The 23,137-nt window shown below is 53.5% G+C and overlaps 8 protein-coding genes across 9 annotated transcripts; 5 read left to right on the top strand and 3 right to left on the bottom strand.

Moving 5' to 3' along the window:
- Positions 1-132: 132 nt before the first annotated feature.
- Positions 133-2,988, bottom strand: LOC9639907 (eukaryotic translation initiation factor 3 subunit B). Of its 2 annotated transcripts, XM_002986104.2 has the most exons (11): positions 2,789-2,987; positions 2,508-2,736; positions 2,310-2,456; positions 2,117-2,245; positions 1,938-2,066; positions 1,789-1,872; positions 1,605-1,729; positions 1,344-1,542; positions 753-1,285; positions 597-705; positions 133-534 (listed from the first exon to the last, which is right to left on the bottom strand). In XM_002986104.2, exons 1-11 carry the CDS (start codon positions 2,935-2,937, stop codon positions 196-198), a joined length of 2,172 nt encoding a protein of 723 aa, XP_002986150.1. In that variant the 5' UTR covers positions 2,938-2,987; the 3' UTR covers positions 133-195. The 2 variants fall into 2 exon arrangements, with proteins under 2 accessions (XP_002986150.1, XP_024515822.1); XM_024660054.1 differs by having other exon boundaries at positions 2,310-2,736; positions 2,789-2,988.
- A 12-nt stretch (positions 2,989-3,000) lies between these two features.
- LOC9639906 (molybdenum cofactor sulfurase) lies at positions 3,001-5,106 on the top strand. Its single transcript, XM_002986187.2, has 3 exons — positions 3,001-3,216; positions 3,269-3,739; positions 3,803-5,106. The coding sequence occupies exons 1-3, from the start codon at positions 3,157-3,159 to the stop codon at positions 5,042-5,044; spliced, it is 1,773 nt and encodes a 590-aa protein (XP_002986233.2). The 5' UTR covers positions 3,001-3,156; the 3' UTR covers positions 5,045-5,106.
- Positions 5,106-6,953, top strand: LOC9639824 (probable L-ascorbate peroxidase 6, chloroplastic/mitochondrial). Its single transcript, XM_002986186.2, has 11 exons — positions 5,106-5,291; positions 5,350-5,505; positions 5,575-5,695; positions 5,751-5,851; positions 5,912-5,999; positions 6,089-6,156; positions 6,226-6,312; positions 6,373-6,447; positions 6,517-6,594; positions 6,653-6,757; positions 6,807-6,953. Exons 1-11 carry the CDS (start codon positions 5,154-5,156, stop codon positions 6,834-6,836), a joined length of 1,047 nt encoding a protein of 348 aa, XP_002986232.1. The 5' UTR covers positions 5,106-5,153; the 3' UTR covers positions 6,837-6,953.
- Positions 6,954-8,828: 1,875 nt separating this feature from the next.
- LOC9639905 lies at positions 8,829-10,449 on the bottom strand. Its single transcript, XM_002986102.2, has 6 exons — positions 10,033-10,449; positions 9,816-9,961; positions 9,588-9,756; positions 9,415-9,513; positions 9,278-9,357; positions 8,829-9,211 (listed from the first exon to the last, which is right to left on the bottom strand). The coding sequence occupies exons 1-6, from the start codon at positions 10,390-10,392 to the stop codon at positions 9,106-9,108; spliced, it is 960 nt and encodes a 319-aa protein (XP_002986148.2). The 5' UTR covers positions 10,393-10,449; the 3' UTR covers positions 8,829-9,105.
- Positions 10,450-10,840: 391 nt separating this feature from the next.
- On the top strand, positions 10,841-13,120 carry LOC9639822 (phosphatidylinositol 4-kinase gamma 6). The gene has a single exon (XM_002986185.2). It carries the CDS (start codon positions 10,932-10,934, stop codon positions 12,993-12,995), a length of 2,064 nt encoding a protein of 687 aa, XP_002986231.2. The 5' UTR covers positions 10,841-10,931; the 3' UTR covers positions 12,996-13,120.
- A 1,028-nt stretch (positions 13,121-14,148) lies between these two features.
- On the bottom strand, positions 14,149-16,165 carry LOC9639904 (hydroxymethylglutaryl-CoA synthase). Its single transcript, XM_002986101.2, has 11 exons — positions 16,103-16,165; positions 15,930-16,036; positions 15,721-15,853; positions 15,518-15,655; positions 15,309-15,467; positions 15,170-15,243; positions 15,045-15,120; positions 14,941-14,996; positions 14,794-14,878; positions 14,448-14,741; positions 14,149-14,387 (listed from the first exon to the last, which is right to left on the bottom strand). Exons 1-11 carry the CDS (start codon positions 16,163-16,165, stop codon positions 14,220-14,222), a joined length of 1,353 nt encoding a protein of 450 aa, XP_002986147.1. The 3' UTR covers positions 14,149-14,219.
- A 135-nt stretch (positions 16,166-16,300) lies between these two features.
- Positions 16,301-18,691, top strand: LOC9639903 (pentatricopeptide repeat-containing protein At4g02750). The gene has a single exon (XM_002986184.3). The coding sequence runs from the start codon at positions 16,301-16,303 to the stop codon at positions 18,689-18,691; it is 2,391 nt and encodes a 796-aa protein (XP_002986230.2).
- Positions 18,692-18,723: 32 nt separating this feature from the next.
- Positions 18,724-20,697, top strand: LOC9639902 (pentatricopeptide repeat-containing protein At4g02750). The gene has a single exon (XM_002986183.2). It carries the CDS (start codon positions 18,724-18,726, stop codon positions 20,695-20,697), a length of 1,974 nt encoding a protein of 657 aa, XP_002986229.2.
- Positions 20,698-23,137: the final 2,440 nt, after the last annotated feature.

The following is a 23,137-nucleotide window of genomic DNA, read 5'->3' as shown; positions in this document are numbered from 1 at the left end:
ATTGGGCAGGCCGGGAACTTCATGAATTTTGCTTGTGTCTCGGGCAACGGTGATAAAGCATCCTTTTCGTTTGATTTAGATAAAGGTACCTGGGATACCAAAGTATATGCATCCCCGCCACCCCTATCAATACACTTGTAAAGCAAGAAATTAAATACCTAGATATAGGTATATTCCTCACTCAACAACGATACGTTACGCCTCAAGGTCCTCTTCCTTGATCTCTTCCACATCAATCACCTCCTCAATCTCAACCTCTTCGTCTTCGTACTCCTGCTCGTCGTCGCTGGGCTCGCCATCACGAAGCTCCTGCCGGTAAGGCTTGTCCGCCTCGTGCATTTGCTTCCACGAAGACAGCCACCCGTTCCACTCCTCAATCAGCTTCCTCCTCTGCTCCAACTCCTGGGTGCTGTGGAACCTCGACGATTCTATGTCCTCTTGGTCATACCTCTTGGAATACTGTTTCAAGTTCCTAAAAATCTCGGCTTCCTCTTCGCTACTAAGGAGAGATGGAGGCCTGGGGCGCCACAAGAACTGTAAGGAAACACAAGCAACCGTCAGTCGGCGGCAGTGGATGGCACTGACAATTTCCAGACCTGGAAGAATCTGTCCCTTGAAACCTTGTATATCAGCTTCCCATGGAAAGACCAGATAATGAAGCCGTTCTCCATTTGGTGCACGGAAGTAACAGAAGTAGCCACATATCTGCAAACGACCAGTGGTAAGGATAAGTTCGTTTCAGAAGAGCTTACCTTCCAGCGGGATCCCAATCCACATCAGTTGCCATGAAATGCTCTGCCGTTGCCATAGTTTCGAGATCATCAACATTGTAGAACTCGAGCTGCCCGTTATACGCCTTGAGACCCGCCAGCACAATGAAGCGCCCCGCAGGCGACCAGTAGAGAGCATTTGCCTGCTTTCCTTTGAGCGTGGCAAGCTTGGTTACACGGTCCACGTTGTTTGGGCTTTTCATCGAGTAGAACGTTACGTCGGGACGAGGACCATCTCCATGAATGATGGCGAATCTGTGGCCCTTTGGTTCCCATGCGAAGGCGATAATCTTGTCGTTTTTGTTCTCAAGCTCCAAGACCTCGATAGGAATGTCTCGTTCTTTGATCCGGAAGAGCTCAAAACCGGTATACGTGCTCTTCTTCGTCTTTGTATACCGGTCAACTTTGACTGCTAGATAGTCTCCGTTGCTTTGCCAGTACATCTTGCAGTCACTGACACTGAAAAGGTTCTTCTGCCTCAGTTCTTCCCTGCCAGGAATTTGAACCAGGCTGACCTGTTGAAGTTGAGAGCAAACCAGGTCACATGTAGAGAAATCAAACACAAATACATACCCTCGCAGGTTGATTGCCACCGTTGCCTTCTGGAACAAAAAGGGCCAGAATTGAATCGGTTGGTGACCAGCTAAAATCTATAACATTGTCAACTTTCAGCGACTTCTTGTCCAGTAAACCCATGGTCTCTGTCTCGTAAACACTTATACAGTGCTTTCCTATACGCGCAAAATACTTGTCATCACGGCCGCCAGACCACCTAGATGTAGGAAGTAGCATTTGAGTCCAAGTTAAGATGGTAATCATCCAGTCAGAACTAACCTGAACACTGGCCAAGACACTCCGGCAACACCTCCAGTCCCACCAGTAGCAAACTCGTCGGCGCTGCCCTTGAATTCTCGGTGCGATTTACCACTTCGTACGTCGAAAACGTTAAGCACTACTTTCTGCAAAATCATAGCAAGTACTCAGACCAGCTCAACACCGGTTGCAACATCGAACTTACTTGTGTTTCGCGGGGATTGCTTGGTTCGTGGCTGCTGTACGTTACGAGGAACTTTTCGGATGGGGAGAAGTCAATTAGCCGCACCTACGTTTGACACGGTGAAGCAAAATGAAGCAAAATGAAGCAAAATTTAAGATCGAAGTTCCGACCTGTTGGTGAATGAATCGAGTGATCCGGCTAAAGTTAGTGCATCCACCCCATATGACAGCACCTTGCCGATGAATTGTTGCGAGATACGTTCCAAGGGGAGACCATTGAACAAAGCTTTCCGTCCAGAACTATTTAAAAGAGAATCAGACCAGATAGAGATAACAGTAGCTCGGCCTACCGATCGATGATATGCCGTCTCGGCCTTCAACAGACGGGCATCGTTCCAGCACACCTCTGTCTCCGTGCCAAATCGTATCACAAATTGATCGCGTCCTTTCTCGTCCATCAGCCATTCGAGAAGATTCTCCTGATGCAAAGCAAATAGTGTTTAAGAAAAGAAAGAAGCACATAAGCAACAAAGTAAGACATACCCCTGGCACGTAGCTCTTGATCTCTGGAGCTACCCACTGCTCGGGAACTTTCATGTACTTGTCAATGTCATCGAACATCCTCACCATAAAGACGTGAGACTTGTCGAGCTTATACCCATCGGCTTGTTCCCGAGCGGTATGGGCCTCCTGCAAAGTAGATTGAGAAACGATAGAAAAACTCCACCACATCTTGCATACCTGGGGACTGGAGTACTCGATGAAAGCAAAGCCCGCCGTTTTGCCAGTCGCTTTGTCTTTCGGCATGAAGAGCGTTCTAATGATTCCCATTTGTCCAAAAATCTTGCGTACCACGTTTTCGAGCTTCTCATACTTGGCAGGCTCCACCACCGGGAGATTGTCTACGACAATTATGCTCCCGAAACCAGACTCGCTCTCCACAATCTCCTCCTCCTCCTCTTCATCCTCACTAGCCACAACCGAGATCCGCTAAGTGGAGCGATTTCGACAAGAAAGCCTACCTCTTGATTCCAAAATCCTCGCCCGGAGGGAGCTGAATCTCATCGAGATTCACCTGCGACCAGTCGATGTTCAAGCCAGGCCTGGGTGGCTGCTGCTGCGGCGACGGCGGCTGTGGATCGTAGCGGTATGGGAGGGCGACCTCCGCCATCGCTGCTGCTCGTAAACCCTAAAAAGCCCTACAAACCCTAGGCGATCGCTACCGTCAAATTTGAGTGGCGTGGATGCGCTTCTGTCCAATTCGTTGGCGTCAACACGGCAAGCCGCCAAATGCACAAAAAGGAGTGAACCCCGCGACCATAAGACGAGCACCAGAGAAGAAAAGGAATTCTCGCCTCGCCCTGGATAAGATCGATTTGCGGCAAGAAGAATGTTTAATCGCTTGAGCTCTAGGCTGCGCAATTCCGGAGCTCACGGCCACAGCAACAAGGTGAGAGGCTGAATTGGGTCGCAGGAATTCACTCGCTTGTTTCTCCTCGCAGAAGAAGATCGATTCACGGCCAGCATCATCGCCCCCTGCTGCTCGCAATGGGAATCGCCCATCATCGCCGGCGAACTGGGACGACACGGAGAGCCTAGACTCGTACAGTGCCTTCCACGCCGAGAGCCTGTTCCCGCTTGATTCCAGCGGCGAGCAGGCGGTGGATCCTCGGGCCTCCACCAACGATCAGTTCCTGGGGAGCCTTTCCTTCAATTCCTCGTCCGATGACAACGATCAGGCCTCCAAGAGAAGCTGGCCGACATCCTCGTCGGTGCCCGAGGAGGAGATCAACGTGGGACCGGCTGTTCTTCCCGAGTACGTCGAGGCCGAGGAGCAATTCCTGGATGATTACGAGGACTACTTCGAGAACCTGTCCCTGGACAATGTGAGGAAGGAGCAGTACTCCAATCTCGACCTCCAGCGCGTGGTACACCTTGACTACGCCAACAATCCACTCTTCTCGAGCTACCAGGTATTTTGCCTTCACACGGCATTTGCTGGAACGCGCATAGCCTGATCTTTGGGATCTCCTCAGGTGGAGGAACACACGCAGTTTCTTCTGGAAGAGGCTCCCTGCTCGGCATCCATTCTCCCATCCAGCTCTCGGCTAAGAAACCGGATAGTCGGCCTCCAGAACAGGATCCTTGGCATGCTCAACGCATCCAAGGACGATTACCCGACGCTCGTCTTGACGGCTGGGGTGTCGGCCAGCTTCCGATTGTTCGCAGAGATCTACCCACTGGACAGGAGCAGCCAGATTCTCGTGTGCCAGGACGCGCACGAGTCCATCCGCCACCTCGTCTCGGCCGCGGCGAGGTCGGGCACCCGAGTTAGCGTTGCCGGGCTGCGATCGACGGACCTCGCCGCTCCCCGGGGCGAGATCCAACGGCTGCTAAACAAGATGGCGTCGAGACTGGTCATCGGCCAAGGCGGCGGCGTCGTCGTCATTCCAGCGCAATCCGGCCTCACCGGCACTCGCTATGGTGTGGATTGGATCAAACAAACGCACGCCAAGGGGTGGCACGCGCTGCTGGATGTCTCGATCGCCCTCCCCGCGGCTGGAGTAGTGGACGTCGCGATCGAGCGGCCCGAATTCGTGGTGGGCTCGCTGCATCACGCGCTGGGGTATCCTCCCGGCGTGGGATTCCTGGCGATCAGGCGGGATGTGGAGGCTCTGGTGATGAAGAAGCTCAAATCCAGGACAAGCCCAGCGTTTGTGGAGGCCGCGGGAGTTCACATTGCTTGCGAGGACGGTGGAATGGTGATCAATGGGCTCACGCTGGCGGCAGTAGCGACGGGATTGGATCATCTGGAATCGATCGGCATGGACAGGATCGGGAAGAGGGTCGAATGCCTGGCAGCGTGGCTGCACGCCAATCTCAAGAGGATCAACCACGTCGGCGAGAACTCGCGGCCCATGATCAAGGTCTACGGCAGCAAGGAGCGCGAGCGAGGGAGCATGGTGGTGTTCAATCTAGTGGATTCCACTGGGAATCTCTTCCCGCCTCACATTGTTCGCAGCCTGGCCGAGAAGCAGAACATCAAGCTCGGGACTTGCGGATTCGCGAATCATCCACTGGTGGCGCCGATTTCCCAGCGATCATCGTCGGCGCATCCACTCGCCACATTCAGGGCCGTGAAAATCTCGCTGGGTACCGTGTCGAATTTCCAGGATGCCTATCGATTCGTCCAGTTCTTGCTGCGATTCAGGGACGAGGAGTACATGTCGGTGGAGGCCATGGGATTCATCGAAGAGTCAGCGTTCAAACAACGTTGAATGGACTAGCCGGTCGTGTAATTTAAAACTCTTTGCCGGAATATTTAGTGAATATTCTGCTATCTCTAGAGAAAAAAGAGTCCCTTCTCTGAAACAGGAGTAGTAAAGAATGGCGATGGCGTCGGCGAGGTCGATCGTTTTCTCCGGGGCGCTTCTCTGCAAATCTCTCCCTGCTGTCACTGCCAGGCTCAGCATTGCTGCGGCGCCTCATCGGCGGCTCTCATCATCGGGTTTGTCGCTCCGTGCGGTGAGTGTTTGCCTCCTCTCTTTCTCGATGTCGATGGATCGTGTTTGCAACCGATCAGGCCTGCTCGCGGAGGATCAGAACTTTTGCCATGTCTGGGAGTGGAGCCGCCGCCGTGGAATCGTCCCAGAGGATCGCGTCTCAGCTCGATCAGCTAGTGGGAGCGAGGGAAGCGATCAAGGAAGTGATCACGAAAATGCATTGCAATCCTATACTAGTAAGTAACAAAAAACTGTTTTCTTTTTTTTTCAACGATCAAACCTTGTGAGCTCTTTCGAATCGACAGATTAGATTGGGATGGCACGACGCTGGAACGTATGACAAGAACATCAGCGAGTGGCCCAAGTGTGGTGGTGCCAATGGAAGCCTGCGCTTCTCTATCGAGTTGGAACATGGAGCGAATGCTGGTAACTTTTAGCAACTTGCGAAAAGCTTGTAACGATCCCTTCGAACTTACGGCAGGACTCATAAATGCTCTCAAGCTGCTTAATCCCGTGAAGGAGAAATTCACCGCAGTAAGCTATGCCGATCTTTTCCAGCTTGCAAGCGCCACCGCCATAGAGGTAAACTTATCAAGAAAGAACAAAGAAGCTGGCCTAAACTTCTAAAGGTGATGGAATCAGATGGCTGGAGGACCCCGGATTCCAATGCGATATGGAAGAGTTGATACCGTAGGCCCAGAGCAATGCCCGAAGGAGGGTAACCTTCCAAGTAAGAATGAGTTTTCCAAGCGCTAGCCAACTTGGACTTCGACAAATGGTGTCCGTTCCTCTGACGCCTGGAATTAATTTTTTTTCCAGGTGCCGGACCCCCAAATCCTTCCGAGCACCTTCGCAAAGTGTTTCACAGGATGGGACTGGATGACAAGGTGCGCTTTCCGCTTTGAAGAATTTTCCTGGCTTGAGCAGACTTTTACTCATCGCCTTGATATACCAAGGACATTGTTGCCCTGTCAGGTGCTCATACCTTGGGACGATCTAGACCAGAACGGAGTGGCTGGGGAAAAAAGGAAACGAAATACACGGTAACGAAAGTGGTTCTTTCAGCATCTTCGATGACATTTTGATGCTTGAGAACATGATAGAAAGACGGACCTGGAGCTCCAGGAGGCCAGTCCTGGACTGTGGAATGGCTGAAATTTGACAATTCATATTTCAAGGTAGACTTTATTTCAAGGCCGGCAAAAGAAAATTTGGATAGTAGTGAACGCTGGTCGTATCGTATGCAGGATATCAAGGAGAAAAGAGACGAAGATCTTCTCGTCTTGCCAACGGACGCAGTCCTTTTCGAAGATCCAGGATTCAAGGTAAAGAATAGACCAACTTAAGAAAATTAGAAAAACTTATCTCAATGTGTATCTCCAGGAGCATGCCGAGCTCTACGCCAAGGATCAGGATGCGTTCTTCAAGGACTATGCTCAAGCGCATGCCAAGCTGAGTGAACTGGGAGCCAAATTCGATCCACCTCAAGTTTGTAGCTCTTGTTCTCCTCCTTGTTGGCTGACTGATGTGGTTGCAGGGAATCCGGATCGACGAGAGCACAAGTTAGGCATAACCAGTACAGTTTTTGCGAAAAGAGTAAAAGAATAATACCCGTGATCAAGTGTGATCGTGGGCGAAGTTGAAGTTTGATTCGCAATTGAAGACGTGCACTAGTGTTGACAACGATCGCAGAAAAGGCATCTTTCCGGACAATAATCTCCAAAGATGCAAGCTGAGATGAGATTACTGGAGAAGAGTCGGATTTTTCACAAGCTCGTGCTCTCACTGTTGGAAAGCGCTGTTTTGGCGGCCAGTCCAAGCCCGCAAGTGTCTATAAAGCGTACGCGTATCGATCGTGATGTTCACAAAGATCTAAAACAGTCGAGACAAGATTTTTTATTCGAGCTCCACGAGCAGCCCAGGTGCTGAGTTCTTGCTTGGCTACCCAGCATTCGCGAGAGAAAAGGGCCACACCTTTCTACTGTTTTTGTAATAACAATAGTTTTGTTCATCCAGATCAAATCAAACTTAAGAATAGAACGAAGGAATTGTCAAACATCCGGCTCATCTCTCCCTTCCAGCACGAGTCTCATGGCGTAAAGATACGCAGGACTTCCAGCCATCACCACTTTGGTCTTGGACTCGGGCAAGTACTCGACGTTTATCATGTTGCGAGAAGCCATGGCACGGAGCTGAGAGCTCCCCTCGCTCACATCCTTGCCAAACACCTTGTCCAGAACAACAGACCACTCCACGCTCCCTCCATTCTCCACGAGCAGCTCCGCCACCCTTCGGTACTTGTCCCCCTCCCACCTAGATGATCACCATCAAAAACACAAATGATTAGATCCAAGCACTTCTTAGAAACAAGATATCTATCACTTACTCGCCATCCCTGCCTTCCAGTCCGGTGTGTACGCCCCCAACCACGGAGCCAACTATTGCGCTAAGATTCGGGTATGGGGAGACGCAAAATCCAAGCAACCTGGGGCAGCCACCACAAATGGGGTATATCTCGCGCCATTCCTCGTCACTAACTAGATCTCTCCTCGACCACCACCGCTGCCACCACGATCTCCTGTCCTCCGCTGCCCTTCGCTTACGAAGAAACGCCCTAGCGGCCTTCTCGCTGAAGTATCCCAAGTGAAAGGGAAGAACTTGGTCTTGCCAATCCTCCCGCAAAGAGTCGTCTAGACTCGCCAGGATCACCACTCCTCTCCTCTCCCGTGCAATCTTCGCAAGGACTTCTATCAGTGCCCGTGGCTGCGGAAAGATCTCGGGGATCCTTTCAGCCTGGTCGATGATAAACACTGGCTGGAGTTGATGCTCACTAGCTAGTATCTCCTCTATCACCTCTAGGATTGTCAAGTCTTTGGACTCTTCCATGAGAAAATTGTCGTTACCTTGGATCCACTCGAGAACATCCGTCATTCTGAAACAAGTGAGATCGAGGTGGTAGACGGGGATCGTTCTGCCATACTTGGAAGCCATGACTGCCCGAAGCTCCCGCAGAAGAGCCGTCTTGCCGGAGAGCTCCGGCCCCTGCAGAAGCACAATCTTATCTATGCGCCGTTCCACGTAGCCTAGCAAGTCGCGCAGCTCCCTCTCCCTGCCCACGAGTTGCTTCATTGCCCTACGGAAAAGGAATTAGGGTTCTTCGGGACTTTATACGGTATACAAATGACAAACGGACGGTCAGGATTTCCTGGCGGAGACTGCTAGACAAAGCGAAGGAAGTTTTACTGAAGGAGAGAATCGATGAAATCGATGAACTGCGGGGGTGAAGAGCTCCGTCAGTGTGGAGTGCCCACGCTGGTATCCGAAGAGAAAGTTAATGGACACTATAGACTTTTTATAAGCTGTTATAAAATTCACCTTATTGAGACCATGGGAATAATTTATAAATTATAGATTCTGGAACAAGAGGTTAAAAATTCTCCCCCTTGAAAAATTTCCTCTAGGTGGACCCTGTCATAGCACTTACGAAAGATTGAGAAAGTTTGCTCCCAGGGGGGCCATATGCCAGAGATCACGGCACGATCTCAGAACTTTCAACTGGGAGTAAAATTCGATCGAAACTCATTGCAGGAACTCCGGATTGACGAGAGCACAGGTAAACCAAGTTTGTCTTGAAGCAAAGCAAAAGACCAAAACCAATACGTGTGAGCTGCAAGTGTCCCGTGATCGTGGACGCGATCAACTCGAAGCTTGATTGGCGATTGAAGACGTGCACTTTGACATGACAGTGCCGACAACGAATGCAAAAGCGGCAAGCCCAACGAATTCCCGGAAATCTCGACCGACCAGAAAAAGATTGATTGCCTGGACACAAAACATTACTCGTCGACCATTTGCGGCGGCAAGCCGGGTCTCAAGAGGAGATATAATGCAGGACCAACGAGTGGAATGATGGACACTGGAATCAGCCATGAGTTATTGGACCTGGAAAAGCACCAATGAAGATGAAGATCCTATCAGTGATCACAAGCTCGACTCGACTCGAGTTACCTCCGAAACGTGATATCGTTGAACACCCAGAAGACCACGAGCAGATTAAGCAAGACAAAGTCGATGCTCATCACGTGAATCTGCACAAAAAACCGGTGATCCAAGTCACGCCAAACTCGGCAACTTGAAATCCTTACAAATCGGCTCTCTCGGAAAAATCCGAAGTACTGACTCCAGCTCTCACTGTTGGAAAGCGCTGCTTTCGCGGCCAGTCCAAGCGCGCAAGCGGCTACAAACTGGATACACATCGATCGAGAAGGAAAAAAAAAAATCAAAATCACACTTGAGGAAGAAATCGAGACAAACTTACAAAAGACAAGATTTTTGATTCCAGCACCACGAGAGGCCAGGTGCTGAGCTCTTGCTTGGTTACGCGGGGTGGCGGTGGATTCCACAGCCCAAAGTACGGCAACAAGGCAAAAACCCCCGTGAAGAAAGAAACGAGAGAAAACGGCCACACAGGAACGCCACCTTTCGCACTGGAAGTAGAAAAGTTTCGTGAGCTTTGTTCTTCCAAATCGAAACTTCAAGTACCTACCTTCTTCCAGTGGGGATGAGAAGCATCGCATAGATGAGTGGAAGAAGGCCCATGCTAAACCAGACCGTGACAAGCACCGGGTTGATCGAGAAACCTTCGTCGCCTCGCAAGAGCAGCAGCTTCTCCACGAACAATTGATCCCTGTACTGAATGGAATTGGTGGTGGAAACCATCGAGAAGGGAAGGAAAACTCCAATCCTCTAAGCTATCCTCTTACCGGCGTTTGATTTGGAGCCATGGTGAAAGCGTACCCAATCAATCCCGCCCATAGAACATACACTGGCGCATTGAACAGCCAGCTCAATCCACCCCCGCCGCCATCGCCGGAATCTCCATTGCCATCGCCAATGCCGCCACTGACTCCTCCGGATTCATCAGCAGCGAGCGCGTCCTCTTCTTCTTTCTCAGCTTCTTTCGTGTCTGTGGTGGCGCACAGCCGCAGCACCAGGCGGCGATGCTGCGGTTGCAATTGCGACCGACATCGCACTGGCACCACGACGACATTGCGATTGCTCCTCAGCCGCGGCAGACTGCCGGGCCTGGAGGGAAGAGGGGACGCTGCGAGGGCAAACGCCATAGCCAAGCTTCTTGAGAATTGCCAGTCCCGGGAATCGAACGCGTCCCCGCTAGCTAGAAGGTTTGACCCGGTAGTAATTCGAAAGATATTCCCCCTTTCCTAAAGATGAGGGAAGGGCACTTTGGCATTTAGACAGATGGACCAATGCACCATACAAAAAAATTGGCAAATGCAATCACATCGTAAGAGCGTACTTTGTCGTAATGGTGACAGCGACATTGGACCCATCCTCCTCATCCAAAATTCGTTCTCTCTCATGCAAACAAAGAGAGAGAGAGGAGAGATTTGCGAGTGGGAGAGGAATCGATCCCGAGATGCATGGCGGCAGCTCTAACGTCGGGCGTAGCCGGCGAGACTCGAACCCCCGACCGGCCAACGCAGCCAGCCAACCTACCTCTGCTACGCTGCAGAGAGGAGGACGCGAGAAAGAAAAGGAGAGAGAGAGAAAGAGAGAGGCGGAGGAGAGCGTTCTTCTTGTTTCTCTCTTTCAATCCTCCTCCCTCGCCTCCCAGCTCCCGGCGCGGAGAGATCGATCGAGAATGCCGCCGGAAGCTCCATCCCTGGCTATGGCGATGCCCGAGCTCGAGCAAGAGGCGCGGCTGCTGCATGGAGGGGGCGGCTGCGGCGGGGGCGATGGGCAAGGTAAGCAGCAGTGGAAGAAGCAGCAGGGATGGAGGCGGCGGATCTTTGTCCAGACGGACAACGGCAGCGTGCTGGGGATGGAGGTCCACCGCAGCGACAAGGTCCAGTCGATCAAGAAGAAGATCCAGGCGGTGCTGCGCATCTCCACGGAGAACAGCGATCTTTCTTTCGGGGATCACGTCCTCGAGGACGACGTGAGCGAGCTGCGCTGCGACTCGCCCGTGCTGCTGGCGCGCAGCAGCACCATCCACCGGAGCTTCTCCACGCCGTGCCTCTGCCCGTCCAAGAAAGAGAGCAATGCGGCAATCTTTCTCGGGGGGGAGGAGGAGGAGGAGGACAGCCGCGGCCCGTTCGAGATCGTGGGCGGATGGAGCTGCTGCGCCAGGATCAAGCGCCTCATCCAGGAGAGCTGTGCCGGGATCGAGCGTGGCGTGGAGCCGCTCCCAGCGCAGGGAGGACTGGGAGGAGCCTACTACTTCCGAGATCGCCACGGCAAGAAGATCGCCATCGTCAAGCCAGCGGACGAGGAGCCACTGGCGCCCAACAATCCGCGAGGATTCGTGGGCCGCCGCCTCGGACAGGCCGGGCTCAGTCGATCCATCCGCGTCGGCGAGACTGGCATTCGCGAGGTGGCCGCGTATCTCCTGGATCACGGCCACTTCGCCCAGGTGCCGGCCACTGTTCTTGTCAAGGCCGTGCATCCCATCTTCCACATCAACTCGGCGTGGAGTCGGTCCGGGAGCAAGCCCGCCAAGATTGGATCGTTCCAGGAGTTCGTGGAGCACGACTACGAGGCCAGCGAATGCGGCTGCTCGCGCTTCCCGGCCTCGGCAGTCCACCGCGTGGGAATCCTCGACGTCCGGCTCTTCAACACGGATCGCCATGCCGGGAACATCCTCGTCCGCCACAACACCACCACCGCCGCCACCACCAACATGTGTAACTCGGTGGAGCTCATCCCCATCGATCACGGCCTGTGCCTCCCGGAGAGCATCGAAGATCCATACTTTGAGTGGCTGCATTGGCCGCAGGCTTCCTTCCCGTTCTCCGAGGAGGAGCTCGACTACATCCGGGTGTTGGATCCGGCCAAGGACGCGGACATGCTGAGGAAGCAGCTCCCCATGCTCAAGGAAGCGTGCATCCGGATGATGATCCTGTGCACGAGCTTCCTGAAGCGAGCGGCCGAGGCCGGGCTGTGCCTGGCGGAAGTCGGGTCGATGATGAGCAGGGAGCTGGACGACAGTGGCGAGACGTGCAGCAGCGAGCTGGAGAAGATGTGTACAGTGGCCAGAGATCAGGCGGCACAGGAGTCAGCGCTAGCCGGATCGCAATTGGTGACGGACGAGTCCGAGAACGAGAAGGGTGGCGGACATGAAGAAGATGACGACGACGAGGAACAGGTGTTTGAGATCGACATGGACGAGCAGCAGCAGCAGCAGCAGCAGCAACAGCAGCTAATCTCTCCATCGCGAGCTGCTAGCGACGCGAAGAGCTCGCCACGAACTTCGCCGGTGAAGAAGCAGCTCTTCCGGTCGGTGTCCGAGATGCAGCCAGTCAGAGAGGAGGAGGAGGAGGAGGAGGAGGAGGACGGTGATGACGACGACGAAGGGGATGACGATGACGATCTCGATCTCGGCCTGGATCGATCCAGAGGCTGCTGCTCCAGCTGCGTCACCACACCCAGCAGCAGCATCGGTCGGATGAACTCTAAAAAGAAGAAAGCCAAGAAGAAGCGAGCCTCCTCCAAGGGGTTTGCATCGGCGTCCGCGCACAAGCGCAGCACTGCCCGGCCGGCGGAGACGTCCTTGGCCCTGTCGAGCCTGTGCGACAGGGAATGGAACGCTTTCATGCGATGCTTCCACGGCGTTTGTGGCCAAGTTTTGGAGCGACACAACGCGGAGAAGGGGAGCGCGATGATCCGGCTACAGCAGATGAGACTGGGAACTTCGTGCCAGTTCTAGGTAGAAGGCTATAGGCAGCTAGCTCGCTCGCTTGGCCTGGAAAAGGGGCGCTATCTTTTGTTACAGAGACAAAGGAGTGGCTTGTACAATTTTGTAAATGAAGAAGCAGTCAGTTAGAGCCGTTAGATCAGGATCGGATGGCCCGGATCTCCTCCTCTGGTTTCGTGACAACGATGACCATGACAGGATATGCGATACTTTAACAGGAAGATCTTTTTGACAGGCGTTGCGCGGCGGCCAAGGATTCGCCGGCTCCTTTGCCAATCTCGTATGGCAAGTGCCCTCAACATTGCCCAGGGCTTGTTTGCTACAATCCGCGAGCCCAATGTTAACGCACTGGCCACCTTTATAGAGCGGGCGTTTGTATGCTTCTTAGGGTTTGTCTTTAAACATCATTGCAATGAAATTTAGTGTTGGAGTTGGAATCAGCTGGTATATGCAGAAGAATATACTCCAGTGGCCGGCAAGGTGGTGCCAACAATTGGGCCCTTTCTTACCAGGGGACGCGACAGACTGATTTCGCAATTCTAGCTGTGTTTCCTGGCCTTTTAAAGCCTTTACATGATCCCTGCAATTCCAACCAGATCTCACATAGTGTTTTGTGTTTCTAGTGGCGATTATTGTCCTGATTGCACAGGCAACGCCGAGTCTAGATCAAGTGAGTAAACCGCCTAAACGTCGCCAGTAGCGCTTCTTGCCCTCAAGGTGCCGAGGGCGTGTTTTCTGCATGTCTCCAGACATTTGCGAAGTATAATCGAATGCCCGTGCGAGACGTGGTCTCTTGAAACGCTATCGTTGCAGCAGCTGCCCAATAGGGGCATTTGTGTTCTTAAGAGCGGGTTGACACCGAAATGGAACTTGGTGTCGTGTCACAAATGATCTCTGCCAACGCATCAAGTAGTAAAGCTGCGATCTCTGTGTTTTGATTCGGTGTTGGAACGGAAAATCGTATTGTGGAATGGGACTATTCAAGCATACGTCCGCAACGGGCTCGTGCACAAGGCTAGAAGATCCCAGTTTGGACTGCCTGAGAGGCGAAAGATCATAGATGCAATGCCTGGCGCTAGAGACTTGTTTGACACGATTTTTTTATGGCGCCGTGATCCGGCTAGAACAGATGAGAATTCGAGCGTGAGAATCCTCGTTACTGGTGTTATCGGACTACCATTTCTGAGATCTTTTAATACGAAGTTTTCGGTGACAAAATCTCTTCGAAGTTCTAACTCAAGTTAGAGCTCGTCGTTCGTAGGTTCTGCGATATAGAGAGTCTACTCGAGCCAAGTAGAATGCTCCCGGCCTAACAGGTGCCAAATCGCCCAATGGGACGAAGTCTTTGGAACCATATCGACTCTCCATTAGCTTCATCGTCTCCACAAACTTTTCTGGAGAAACCTGCCGTGCAAAACATAGATTACAATTTATATGTGATAAGAACGAAGAAAGACAGCGTACCGCAACACAAGAATCGAGTTTCTCTGAGATTGCCATTGTCTTGGCCACGTTCTCCAAGCTGTGAACACCTTCCACTCTTCTGACGCGGATGGAAAAGAGAGACGATGCCAGCCCGCTTCCATACGAGAACATGAGAATGCTTTGGCCATCGTCGAGTAAGCTGGCCTTGTTGTGGACCAGGGAAGCTAGGCCAGCATACAGTGATGCGCAATACATATTGCCGACTCGTCTCGGAATCAGCGTCGAAGGGGAAACCTTTGCATCATATCCAGGCTCCGCTACAGCTTTCATGACCTGTAAGAGATATTCGGCCTGTGAGAAAAAACTCCACAGATTTGTAATTCACCTCTTTGAGACTTGCATTGCTGACGATGTCGTCTGCCGTCAATCCTTGAAACGGTTTGAGTTTTTCTCCATCTTCTCCCAGAGAACTGTACACAAGGTCCTACGGTGAATACGCCATAGTCAAGAACAAGGTTTTGTAAAGAGATACCTGCAGTCCCGCTGGTAGTCATTCCACAGCAGCCGCTCAAAACTTCTCCGAACGAGCTGGAATAGACTAAATGAATACATCGGAAATCGCCAAAGGATCCAAACCTTGTTAAAAGGTGCATGGAAGACTAGAAAGTGTGCTTCCTGGACAGTGAACGGTCTCGCCTCCATGCTCTCGTATCTGCATCCATATTTAAGAAGCATGCGCTTTAACGAAACACGATTCACACCTTTCGCAGTATCTCTTGTAGCACACATCTAGTGCCTTGAGGTAGCACTTTTGGGATAGTTTGGAGTCAACCACCTGGACGACAGCACAATTCCAAGTGAGAAAAGAAAAAGAAAAACAACGGAGACGTAGCAATGTACCGGATATTCACTGCTTAAGTCAGGCTTGTAGAAATCATAGACGTGAGCCATGTACGTTCCGGTATAGCTTCGATCAAGAACAAGCGGCGCGTTCGGTCCTACAAGCATGGCAACTGCACCAGCACCGCCGCTGGGACGAGCAGCGCCTTCAGCATAAACCTGCAATTGACATGCAGGTCACCGGTTTAGCTCCATGATCGAAAACTTACCGCAATGTCTGCGGCTACAACGATCGCAAGCCTTCCGTCCCATGAGCGACTTTCGATCCAGTTGACACAGTTGAAGAGCGCTGCGGTTCCTCCATAGCAAGCATTGGTGGAGTCAACGCCTTCAATGCCACTGTTCTCCTGTCCAGGTTTTTAACCAACGTTACATAGACCAAAGACGAATGACGATCTCAGTCTCATCTCACCTCGAACAAAGGCATGAGGTAGCTTTTGATGGACTTGCTCTTGTCAATCACGGTCTCGCTTCCAACCTCGAGCCGTCCAATGCTTGAAGGAGATATGTTATAATTCTCCAAGAGCGATTTGACCACTGTCAAGCTATCAAACAAACTTAGAACGAGAATTCTAGTGAAGAGGCTTGCGTTCCCTGAGAGAACTTGTGCGATCGTAGCACCTCATGGAGATCACATCTTCGGTGTCCTCGCAGAAAGCCAGGCGCTCCTGTCCCAAGCCTTCGGTGTAGTACTTTGGCGGCACTTTGTCAAACTTCGCCAAGTCTACCTGAAAAGCGATCGCTCGATCGATCGTCAATCATGGATCATGGATCGACATGAAAGATCACAGTACCTGGTTGACGCACACGCCCGGAAAGTAGACCTCCATTGCGAGAATTCCCACGTCTTTCGCCATCGCCACTGACCACGAACCCTAGGGCCCCTTTTCAAATTATGGCCTTTATTCCCGCGCACACGGTGTGTTGATCGCGCCATGGGTCTGCGACGTCCCACGGCACACCTGTAGCCGCGCCCATGGCCCGGGAAGGATATGAGCCTAGCTTTGTTGCAGCGGAAGCAACAGCAAGATCTTTTTGCCAGGAGCCTCAAGCATTGCGCGGCGGCCAAGGATTTGGCAGAGGGAAAGCGCATCCACGCTCAGATCCAAGCCAGCGATCACGCCCACAACACTTTCCTCCGCAATCTCCTCGTCCAGATGTATGGAAAATGCGGCCGCCCTCAAGATGCCGAGGCCGTGTTTGCAGCGACCCAGGAGCCCAATGTCTTCTCCTGGAATATCATGATCCAGGCCTACGCCGACAATGGCGCCGTCCAGTATGTGCAGAAGATTTTCGATCGGATGCCCGTGCGAGACGTGGTTTCTTGGAATGCCATCATCGCAGCAGTTGCCCAAGGTGGGCATTTGGGATTTTGTGAAAGAGCTTTCTTTCTGACACCTCAGTGGAATTTGGTGTCGTGCAATGCTATGATATCTGCGTATGCATCGAATGGCGAAGTTGATACTTCAAAGAGAATGTTTGATTCTTCGTTGGAGAGGAATATTGTGTCGTGGAACGGGATGATACAAGCATTTGCCCAGAACGGGCTTGTGCACAACGCTCGCGAAGTGTTTGAGAAGATCCCAGTTTGGAGCCCGATTGCAAGCACGACTATGATGACTGCTTACGTTCACAGCGAGCATTACGACAAGGCCAAAGAGATCTTCGATGTAATGCCTGATCGAAGCGTGGTGTCGTGGAATGTCTTGCTGGCCGCTCACGCTTTCAAGGGCGATCCCGAGGGAGCAAAGGCCGGGTTCGACAGCATGCCCTGCCGGACCGAGGTCTCGTGGGGAACGATGATAGCGGCCTTTGCGAACGATGGCTGCGTCGAGGGCGCCGAGAGTTTCTTTCTCAAGATCCCCTACCGGGACGTTGTGTCGTGGAACGCCATGATCCAGGCCTACGCGCAGAATGGGATGATCGACGAAGCCGAGAGCCTGTTCCACCAAGCGCCAGTGAAAGATCTATCCTCGTGGAATGGAATGATCGCAGCGTACGCTCACACTGGCACCATGGTGAGAGAGGCCGAGAGCCTCTTCTTCGAGAGGATGGCCAAGCGCGACCTCTTGTCTTGGAACGCGATGATGCAAGCTTACGTCGAAGCCGGGCAGACCGACGAGGCCAAGACGCTATACGATCGAATGCCGGCTATGAACCTGGTGACGCTGAATTCTCTCCTCGCAGCAGATGCCAAGAATATCAGCAGCGATGGCCAAGAGCACCACGAAGCCCACTGCAAGAGCTTGTTCGATTCGATGCCTCACAGGGACGTGGTGTCGTGGACGTGCATGATGCAAGCTCACGCCGAGGCCGGTCACGCGGATCAAGCGGAGCTCATGTTCCAGCGGATGCCACAGCACAGGGTGGCGACTTGGAACGCGCTCTTCAATGCGTTGGTGAGGAGATCCGACACTGCAAGAGCCAGGCAAGTTTTTGATTCCATGCCCGAGCGCGGGAGAAGCCACTGGACGTGGCTGCTCCACTCCTTGTCCCAGTCCGGAGAGCTCGCCGAGACGAAGCTCGTGTTTGATCGATTGCCCAGCAACGCGCTTCTGTCTTGGAACACGATGATCTCCGCTTACGCTCGGTTTGAATGCCCCCAGCAAGCTAAGGAGCTCTTTGATGCCGCCGAGGAGCGAGATGGTGTCTCCTGGACTGCGCTAATTGCAGCGCTCTCACAGAACGATCGGCTCCAGGAGGCCGAGGCTGGATTCCAGCGAATGCCCGAGTGGAGCACCGTGACGGTCACGGTGGTGATTGTAGGCAATGCCCAGCATGGGCATTTGGATCGAGCTCGAGCTCTCTTTGAGGAGATGCCGGAGAGGAGTGTGATAACGTGGACGGCCATTGTTTCCGTGTATGCCCAAAAGGGGTATATGGACGAGGCGAGGAGTCTCTTCGAGGAGATGCCCGAGAGGAATGCCGTGTCGTGGAACGCGATGATCAAGGCCTACGACTCGAATGGATTCCACACCGAGGCTCTGGATGCGTTCCAGACGATGAACTTGGAGGGCGCTCCACCCGACGAGATCACGCTGATGACGGTCTTGTCCGCTTGTAGTCATGTCGGATCGATGAGCCGAGCTCGCCAGGTTTTCGTGTCGATGGTGGATGACTTTCGAGTGGCTCCGTCCAAGGAACACTATTCCTGCGTGATCGATATGCTTGGACGAGCCGGCAAGATGGAGCTGGCCGAGGAGATAGTGACGAGCATGCCCATCTCCCCGAGCACTATAGCATGGGGAGCTCTCTTGGGGGCTTGCCGGATCCACCAGGACATGGAGAGGGCGAGATTTGCCGCTGGCCGCGCCATGGAGATAGATTCCAGTAACCCATCTCACTATTTGCTGCTCTCGACGATCTCCAGCCAATGTGGCTAGTGAGCGATCGATCACGGAGGAAGGAGTGATTCATGCTACGATGGCTCGCGGCTGAGACAGCGACCAAGAAGGAATGGATGTGCATGGTGGGAGCTGTGAGATCATGCACGCGAACCAGGGATATCGCCGAGGGAAGACGAATTCACGAGCAAATTCTGGCCAGCCGGTTTGCGCAGGACAAGCAGCTGAGCAATCTCCTTCTCCACATGTACGGGCGATGCGGCAGTGTGGACGATGCACGCTCGCTCTTCCAGCAACTAGACAATCCAAGCGTCTGTGCATGGAATACGATGATCCACCTCCTTGCACAGAATAGACATCTGGGCGAAGCGCTCGCGAGCTTCCAGGGTATGCCGGAGAGGGACGTTATCTCATGGAATACTATGGTTACCGCATTTCACCAATATGGGCATTTGGAGAAAGCTACAGAAATCTTTCACAAGACCCCGCAATGGGATCTAAGCGCCTGGAACTGCCTTGTGTCGGCGAAAGCTAACGCTGGCCTCGTAGAGGAGGCTTCGTGGCTCTTCCAAGTCATGCCCGAGAGGAACATCCAGTCGTGGAATGTGATCATGCACGGGCTTGCCCAGTTTGGGCATCTTAACGAGGCCAGCGTGGCGTTCCACCTGGCGCCCGAGTGGGACGTGGTCTCGTGGACGTCCCTCCTGGCGGCGTACGTGGAGGAGGACCGGCTTGATGAGGCGAAGGCCATGTTTGACGCCATGCCGCAGCGAAATGTGGTGACGTGGAACGCGCTCATCCACGGCTATGCCGTCAACGGTCAATACGAGCGGTCAATGGGGGTCGCGTGGCGGATGCCCCAGCGGGACTGGCGTACGTGGCAGGTGATGATACAGGCCTACGGCGAGTGCGGGGACGTGAGACGGGCGGAGCTGGCGTTTGCGTCTGCCCGGCAGGAGCGATCGCTCACAAACGCCATGTTCCACGCGTATGCCCTGAACGGGCATCTTGACAAGGCCAAGACGGCGTTTGACAGCATGGCCTACAAAGACGTGGTGGCGTGGACCGCAATGCTGACGGCGTATGCCCAAAAGGGGCATACCCCGGACATGAAGCTCGTGTTTGACGAGATGCCAGAGAAGAACATCGTCTCGTGGAATGCGGTGGTGGCCGCGTATACCCAGAACGAGGAGCTGGAGCTGGGAATCCAGGCCTTTTCAAGAATCCCTAAGTGGAGCGTCCCTTCGTGCAACGTGATCTTACAAGCGTACGCCGAGCGCAGGCAACTGAGCGAGGCAGTGGACACATTCCACGGAATGCCTGAGCGGGATGTGGTGTCGTGGACGGCGCTGCTCATGATCTACGCCCAGAGCAAGCTCCTGGAAGAGGCCAAGAGAACGTTCCTGCTCATGCCGTGGAGGACCGTCATCTCGTGGACGGGCATGGTGTCGGCGTATGCCCACCACGGGATCCTGTCCGAGGCGAGGCAAGCGTTCGAGGCCATGCCGTGGAAGAACCTCGTGTCGTGGAACGTCGTCCTCGAGGCGTATGCCCGGAACGTCTGGGGCTGCAGAGAGGCGCTGGCGCTCTTCCACGCCATGAATCTTGAGGGCATGGTTCCGGACGAGGCGAGCTTCACGTCCATCTTGGCCGCGTGTGCTCACATCGGAGTTGTGTCCGAGGCCTGCGGCTACTTGCGACTGATGAACGAGTACTCGGACCTCCGCCCCGCGAGGGGACACTACAATTGCATCGTGGATCTGCTGGGCCGGACGGGGGAACTGGCGGCGGCGGAGGAGGTGATCGCCGCCATGCCGGTGCCTCCCGATGCGGTCTCATGGAGGAGCTTGCTGGGAGCTTGCAGGAACCACGGTGACAGCGATCGCGGCGGCCGCGCGGCGGCGCGTGTGGTGGAGCTCGACGACGAGGACACCGCGGTGTATTCGCTGCTGTCCGAGTTGATCTGGCAGGGAGATCGAGAGGGAGAGAAGCTCGGGCTTGATCGCGACCGAGAAATCACCGGCATCATGTTCCTGGTAACGTAGCGATGGATCGGATCACTTTCTCTCTTTGACAATCAAGAACAGAGTTATCTTCGCGGGGTTTATTTGAAGTTTGAAAATATTCGAGGGCGAAACGTGGAAGACCGTGTCAAAGTCGCTGCTTAGACTGAGCTGGCCATGTTATGTGAAGTAAAATCTGGCAGAGCTCCTCTCGTTTGTTTGTTTCTTCTTGTACGTCCAAAACAATTTCTCATGGCATCGCATCGCATGATCGCATCCAGGCCGGGGTCTGACCACCACCCACATTATTTACGCTCATGCGTACGCCACCATTGGACAAACACCAGCATGGCACAGCATTTGATATTCTTTCTCTTCAAATCTCTTCCTCCGAAACGCGAATGATTTGACCGAAGGCCAAGGTCACCAACTTGAAGGAGTTGCGCCACCTTTTCCCCGGTCAAGTCTGGCTTCCCTAACCCGTGTGATCGACTTGTCCACAAGGCAAGCATTTCTTTGCTGGTGGAGGGAATCGATCGTTGGACCGAGAGCAAAAGCGAAGCCCAGGAGCAGTCAGTCACCTTTTTTATACGCATATTTACACAGGTGTATATTGTATTGTATTGTATATGGCTACAGGGGGGTGTATGCAGCGTGTCAACGTCGGTCCCCTGGCCTGACAAAACAAGATCACTGCTGTGTGCCTTGTTTGCGCTTGTTTGCTTTTTGGTGTTTGGATGGAGATGGAGGTGGCCGGGGGGATTTTCCCTGAGCAAACCTCGCCGCTAATTCCTTCCACCCCACCATCAACATGGAGGAGAGATAGAAATATCAATATCTAATGTCCTACTCAATCCCCGACGCCTGGTTACCAATTGTTTAGTGATGGCGTCGATCGAGATCGAGAGCGAGTGTTTTTTAGGTAGAGAGATGCCTGTTTATGAACTGGCTCCAACTAACTCGGACGATGAAAGCCCTGATCAGTGATGAGCGAGCAAAAACAAAGAGGCCAAGCATGCTTTAGTGTGAGTGTGAGCTGAGAATGAGAGAGAGAGAGAGAGAGAGAGAGAGAGAGAGAGCGAGGAGTCTATCACTCACTTGTTGTTAGATAGCTAAGTAGCTATAGCTGGAAGGAAGGCCTGGAGGCTGGAGAGGTGTGGATCCTACCCTAGCTAGCATTGGATTCTATCTCTCTCCCCCTCGCATTGCCCAAGAAGCCGGGGAAGCCGTCACTCGCACAAGCTATCATGGCGGCAGGATCGTCGGGCGGAGCATCCGAAGGCGGAGGGGACGAAGAGGTCGTGAATCACAGCGACCATGATCCACATATTGTGCTCAAGAAATCGTCTAGCCGGGACTACTCGCGGGTCATGTGTGAAACGCTCACTTACAGCAGTGGCGGCCAGCAGCAGCAGCAGCGGGGGCTGAGCTCCAAGGCGATGAATGGCAGCGGGATGATGATGATGGAGAGGCAGGGAAGCATCCGAAACGGTGGGTCGAGCGCCAGGTATGCCGCGCCCAGCAAGCGGAGCTACTTTGGCCACCACTTCCTGGGTTGCTTCCCCGGGAGCCGGAGTAGCAAGACGAGGAGCTCGCTGGGCCTCATTCCCAAGCTGGTTCTCGCGGATCATCCCGGCCATGGTGCTGCCGCTGTGGCGGAGATGATGATGGTGGCATCCGGAGGAGGAGGTGGCGGCGGTGGCGGCGGAGGGAGCATGAGATGCGGCAGTACCAAAGGCGGGCCAACTTTCTCGAGAGTTCCGGCGGATTCTGCTCGAGGGAGCTACAGCGAACCAACGTCTCCACAGGTGACTTGCATTGGACAGGTAAAGGTGAGATCATCGTCTTCCTCCTCCAAGAAGAAGAAGAAGCTCAAGAACAGCAAAACGCTACCCGCAACGCAGCCGGCCCCTTCTTCCATCTACTGCAATGGCCGGAGCTCTGGTGGATTGCTGCTGCGCAGCAAGAGCAAGAGGTCGTCCATCTCGTCGCCCTTGGCATCCCCTGCTCGCTTCGCCAGATCCAACTCGAGTAGGAAAGGGGGCGAGCTGTTTGATGCCGCCGTGCGGGCAGTCCAGGAATCTGTGGTGACGAGCACTTGCAAGGACCAAGATCCAGACACCAGCTATGAGATCGATCTGACGGACTTTGCCAGGGATTCTATTCATGAAGAAGATCCTCCGCCTGTGAGCTCCGACGTTGCTGCAAGTCACCAAGATAAAGAAGACCAAGATGGAAATCACGATCGAGAACAAGTTGCAGCAGCTAAGGACGAGGAATCCGAGGAGGAAGATCAAGAGGAGCACTCGGATTCAAGGAGTAACAGTCCCACCGGCAGGGGATCCACCGGTACAGCTGCTGCCGCGGATGTTATCGCCCAACACCGCCAGCTCGCAATCGAGGTGTGCCAGGCGCTGGCTGCCGCTAGCAATTCCAGCAATTTGGCACCGGATCGTCGCCATCACGGCGACGAGCAGGATCG

Source organism: Selaginella moellendorffii, unplaced genomic scaffold, assembly GCF_000143415.4.
Source record: "Selaginella moellendorffii unplaced genomic scaffold, v1.0 SELMOscaffold_72, whole genome shotgun sequence".
Lineage (NCBI taxonomy): Eukaryota > Viridiplantae > Streptophyta > Lycopodiopsida > Selaginellales > Selaginellaceae > Selaginella > Selaginella moellendorffii.
This window is presented reverse-complemented; position numbering and strand designations above follow the sequence as displayed.

Excerpts from the sequence above, each read along its gene's own strand:
- LOC9639902 (XM_002986183.2), top strand. The coding sequence starts at position 18,724 with ATGCTACGATGGCTCGCGGCTGAGACAGCGACCAAGAAGGAATGGATG.
- LOC9639905 (XM_002986102.2), bottom strand. The coding sequence starts at position 10,392 with ATGGCGTTTGCCCTCGCAGCGTCCCCTCTTCCCTCCAGGCCCGGCAGT. Across the intron at positions 9,514-9,587 it reads AATCAAAAATCTTGTCTTTT|TTTGTAGCCGCTTGCGCGCT; the intron begins GTAAGTTTGTCT and ends ATGTGTATCCAG. Across the intron at positions 9,212-9,277 it reads AACGATATCACGTTTCGGAG|GTCCAATAACTCATGGCTGA; the intron begins GTAACTCGAGTC and ends GTGCTTTTCCAG.
- LOC9639822 (XM_002986185.2), top strand. The coding sequence starts at position 10,932 with ATGCCGCCGGAAGCTCCATCCCTGGCTATGGCGATGCCCGAGCTCGAG.
- LOC9639907 (XM_024660054.1), bottom strand. The coding sequence starts at position 2,937 with ATGGCGGAGGTCGCCCTCCCATACCGCTACGATCCACAGCCGCCGTCG. Across the intron at positions 1,873-1,937 it reads CTCGATTCATTCACCAACAG|GTGCGGCTAATTGACTTCTC; the intron begins GTCGGAACTTCG and ends TGTCAAACGTAG. Across the intron at positions 1,730-1,788 it reads GCAATCCCCGCGAAACACAA|AAAGTAGTGCTTAACGTTTT; the intron begins GTAAGTTCGATG and ends ATGATTTTGCAG.
- LOC9639904 (XM_002986101.2), bottom strand. The coding sequence starts at position 16,165 with ATGGCGAAAGACGTGGGAATTCTCGCAATGGAGGTCTACTTTCCGGGC. Across the intron at positions 15,656-15,720 it reads ACCTCATGCCTTTGTTCGAG|GAGAACAGTGGCATTGAAGG; the intron begins GTGAGATGAGAC and ends AAACCTGGACAG. Across the intron at positions 15,468-15,517 it reads TTGTAGCCGCAGACATTGCG|GTTTATGCTGAAGGCGCTGC; the intron begins GTAAGTTTTCGA and ends TGTCAATTGCAG.
- LOC9639903 (XM_002986184.3), top strand. The coding sequence starts at position 16,301 with ATGAGCCTAGCTTTGTTGCAGCGGAAGCAACAGCAAGATCTTTTTGCC.
- LOC9639906 (XM_002986187.2), top strand. The coding sequence starts at position 3,157 with ATGTTTAATCGCTTGAGCTCTAGGCTGCGCAATTCCGGAGCTCACGGC. Across the intron at positions 3,217-3,268 it reads CTCACGGCCACAGCAACAAG|AAGAAGATCGATTCACGGCC; the intron begins GTGAGAGGCTGA and ends TTCTCCTCGCAG. Across the intron at positions 3,740-3,802 it reads CACTCTTCTCGAGCTACCAG|GTGGAGGAACACACGCAGTT; the intron begins GTATTTTGCCTT and ends GGATCTCCTCAG.
- LOC9639824 (XM_002986186.2), top strand. The coding sequence starts at position 5,154 with ATGGCGATGGCGTCGGCGAGGTCGATCGTTTTCTCCGGGGCGCTTCTC. Across the intron at positions 5,506-5,574 it reads TGCATTGCAATCCTATACTA|ATTAGATTGGGATGGCACGA; the intron begins GTAAGTAACAAA and ends TCGAATCGACAG. Across the intron at positions 6,595-6,652 it reads TCGAAGATCCAGGATTCAAG|GAGCATGCCGAGCTCTACGC; the intron begins GTAAAGAATAGA and ends GTGTATCTCCAG.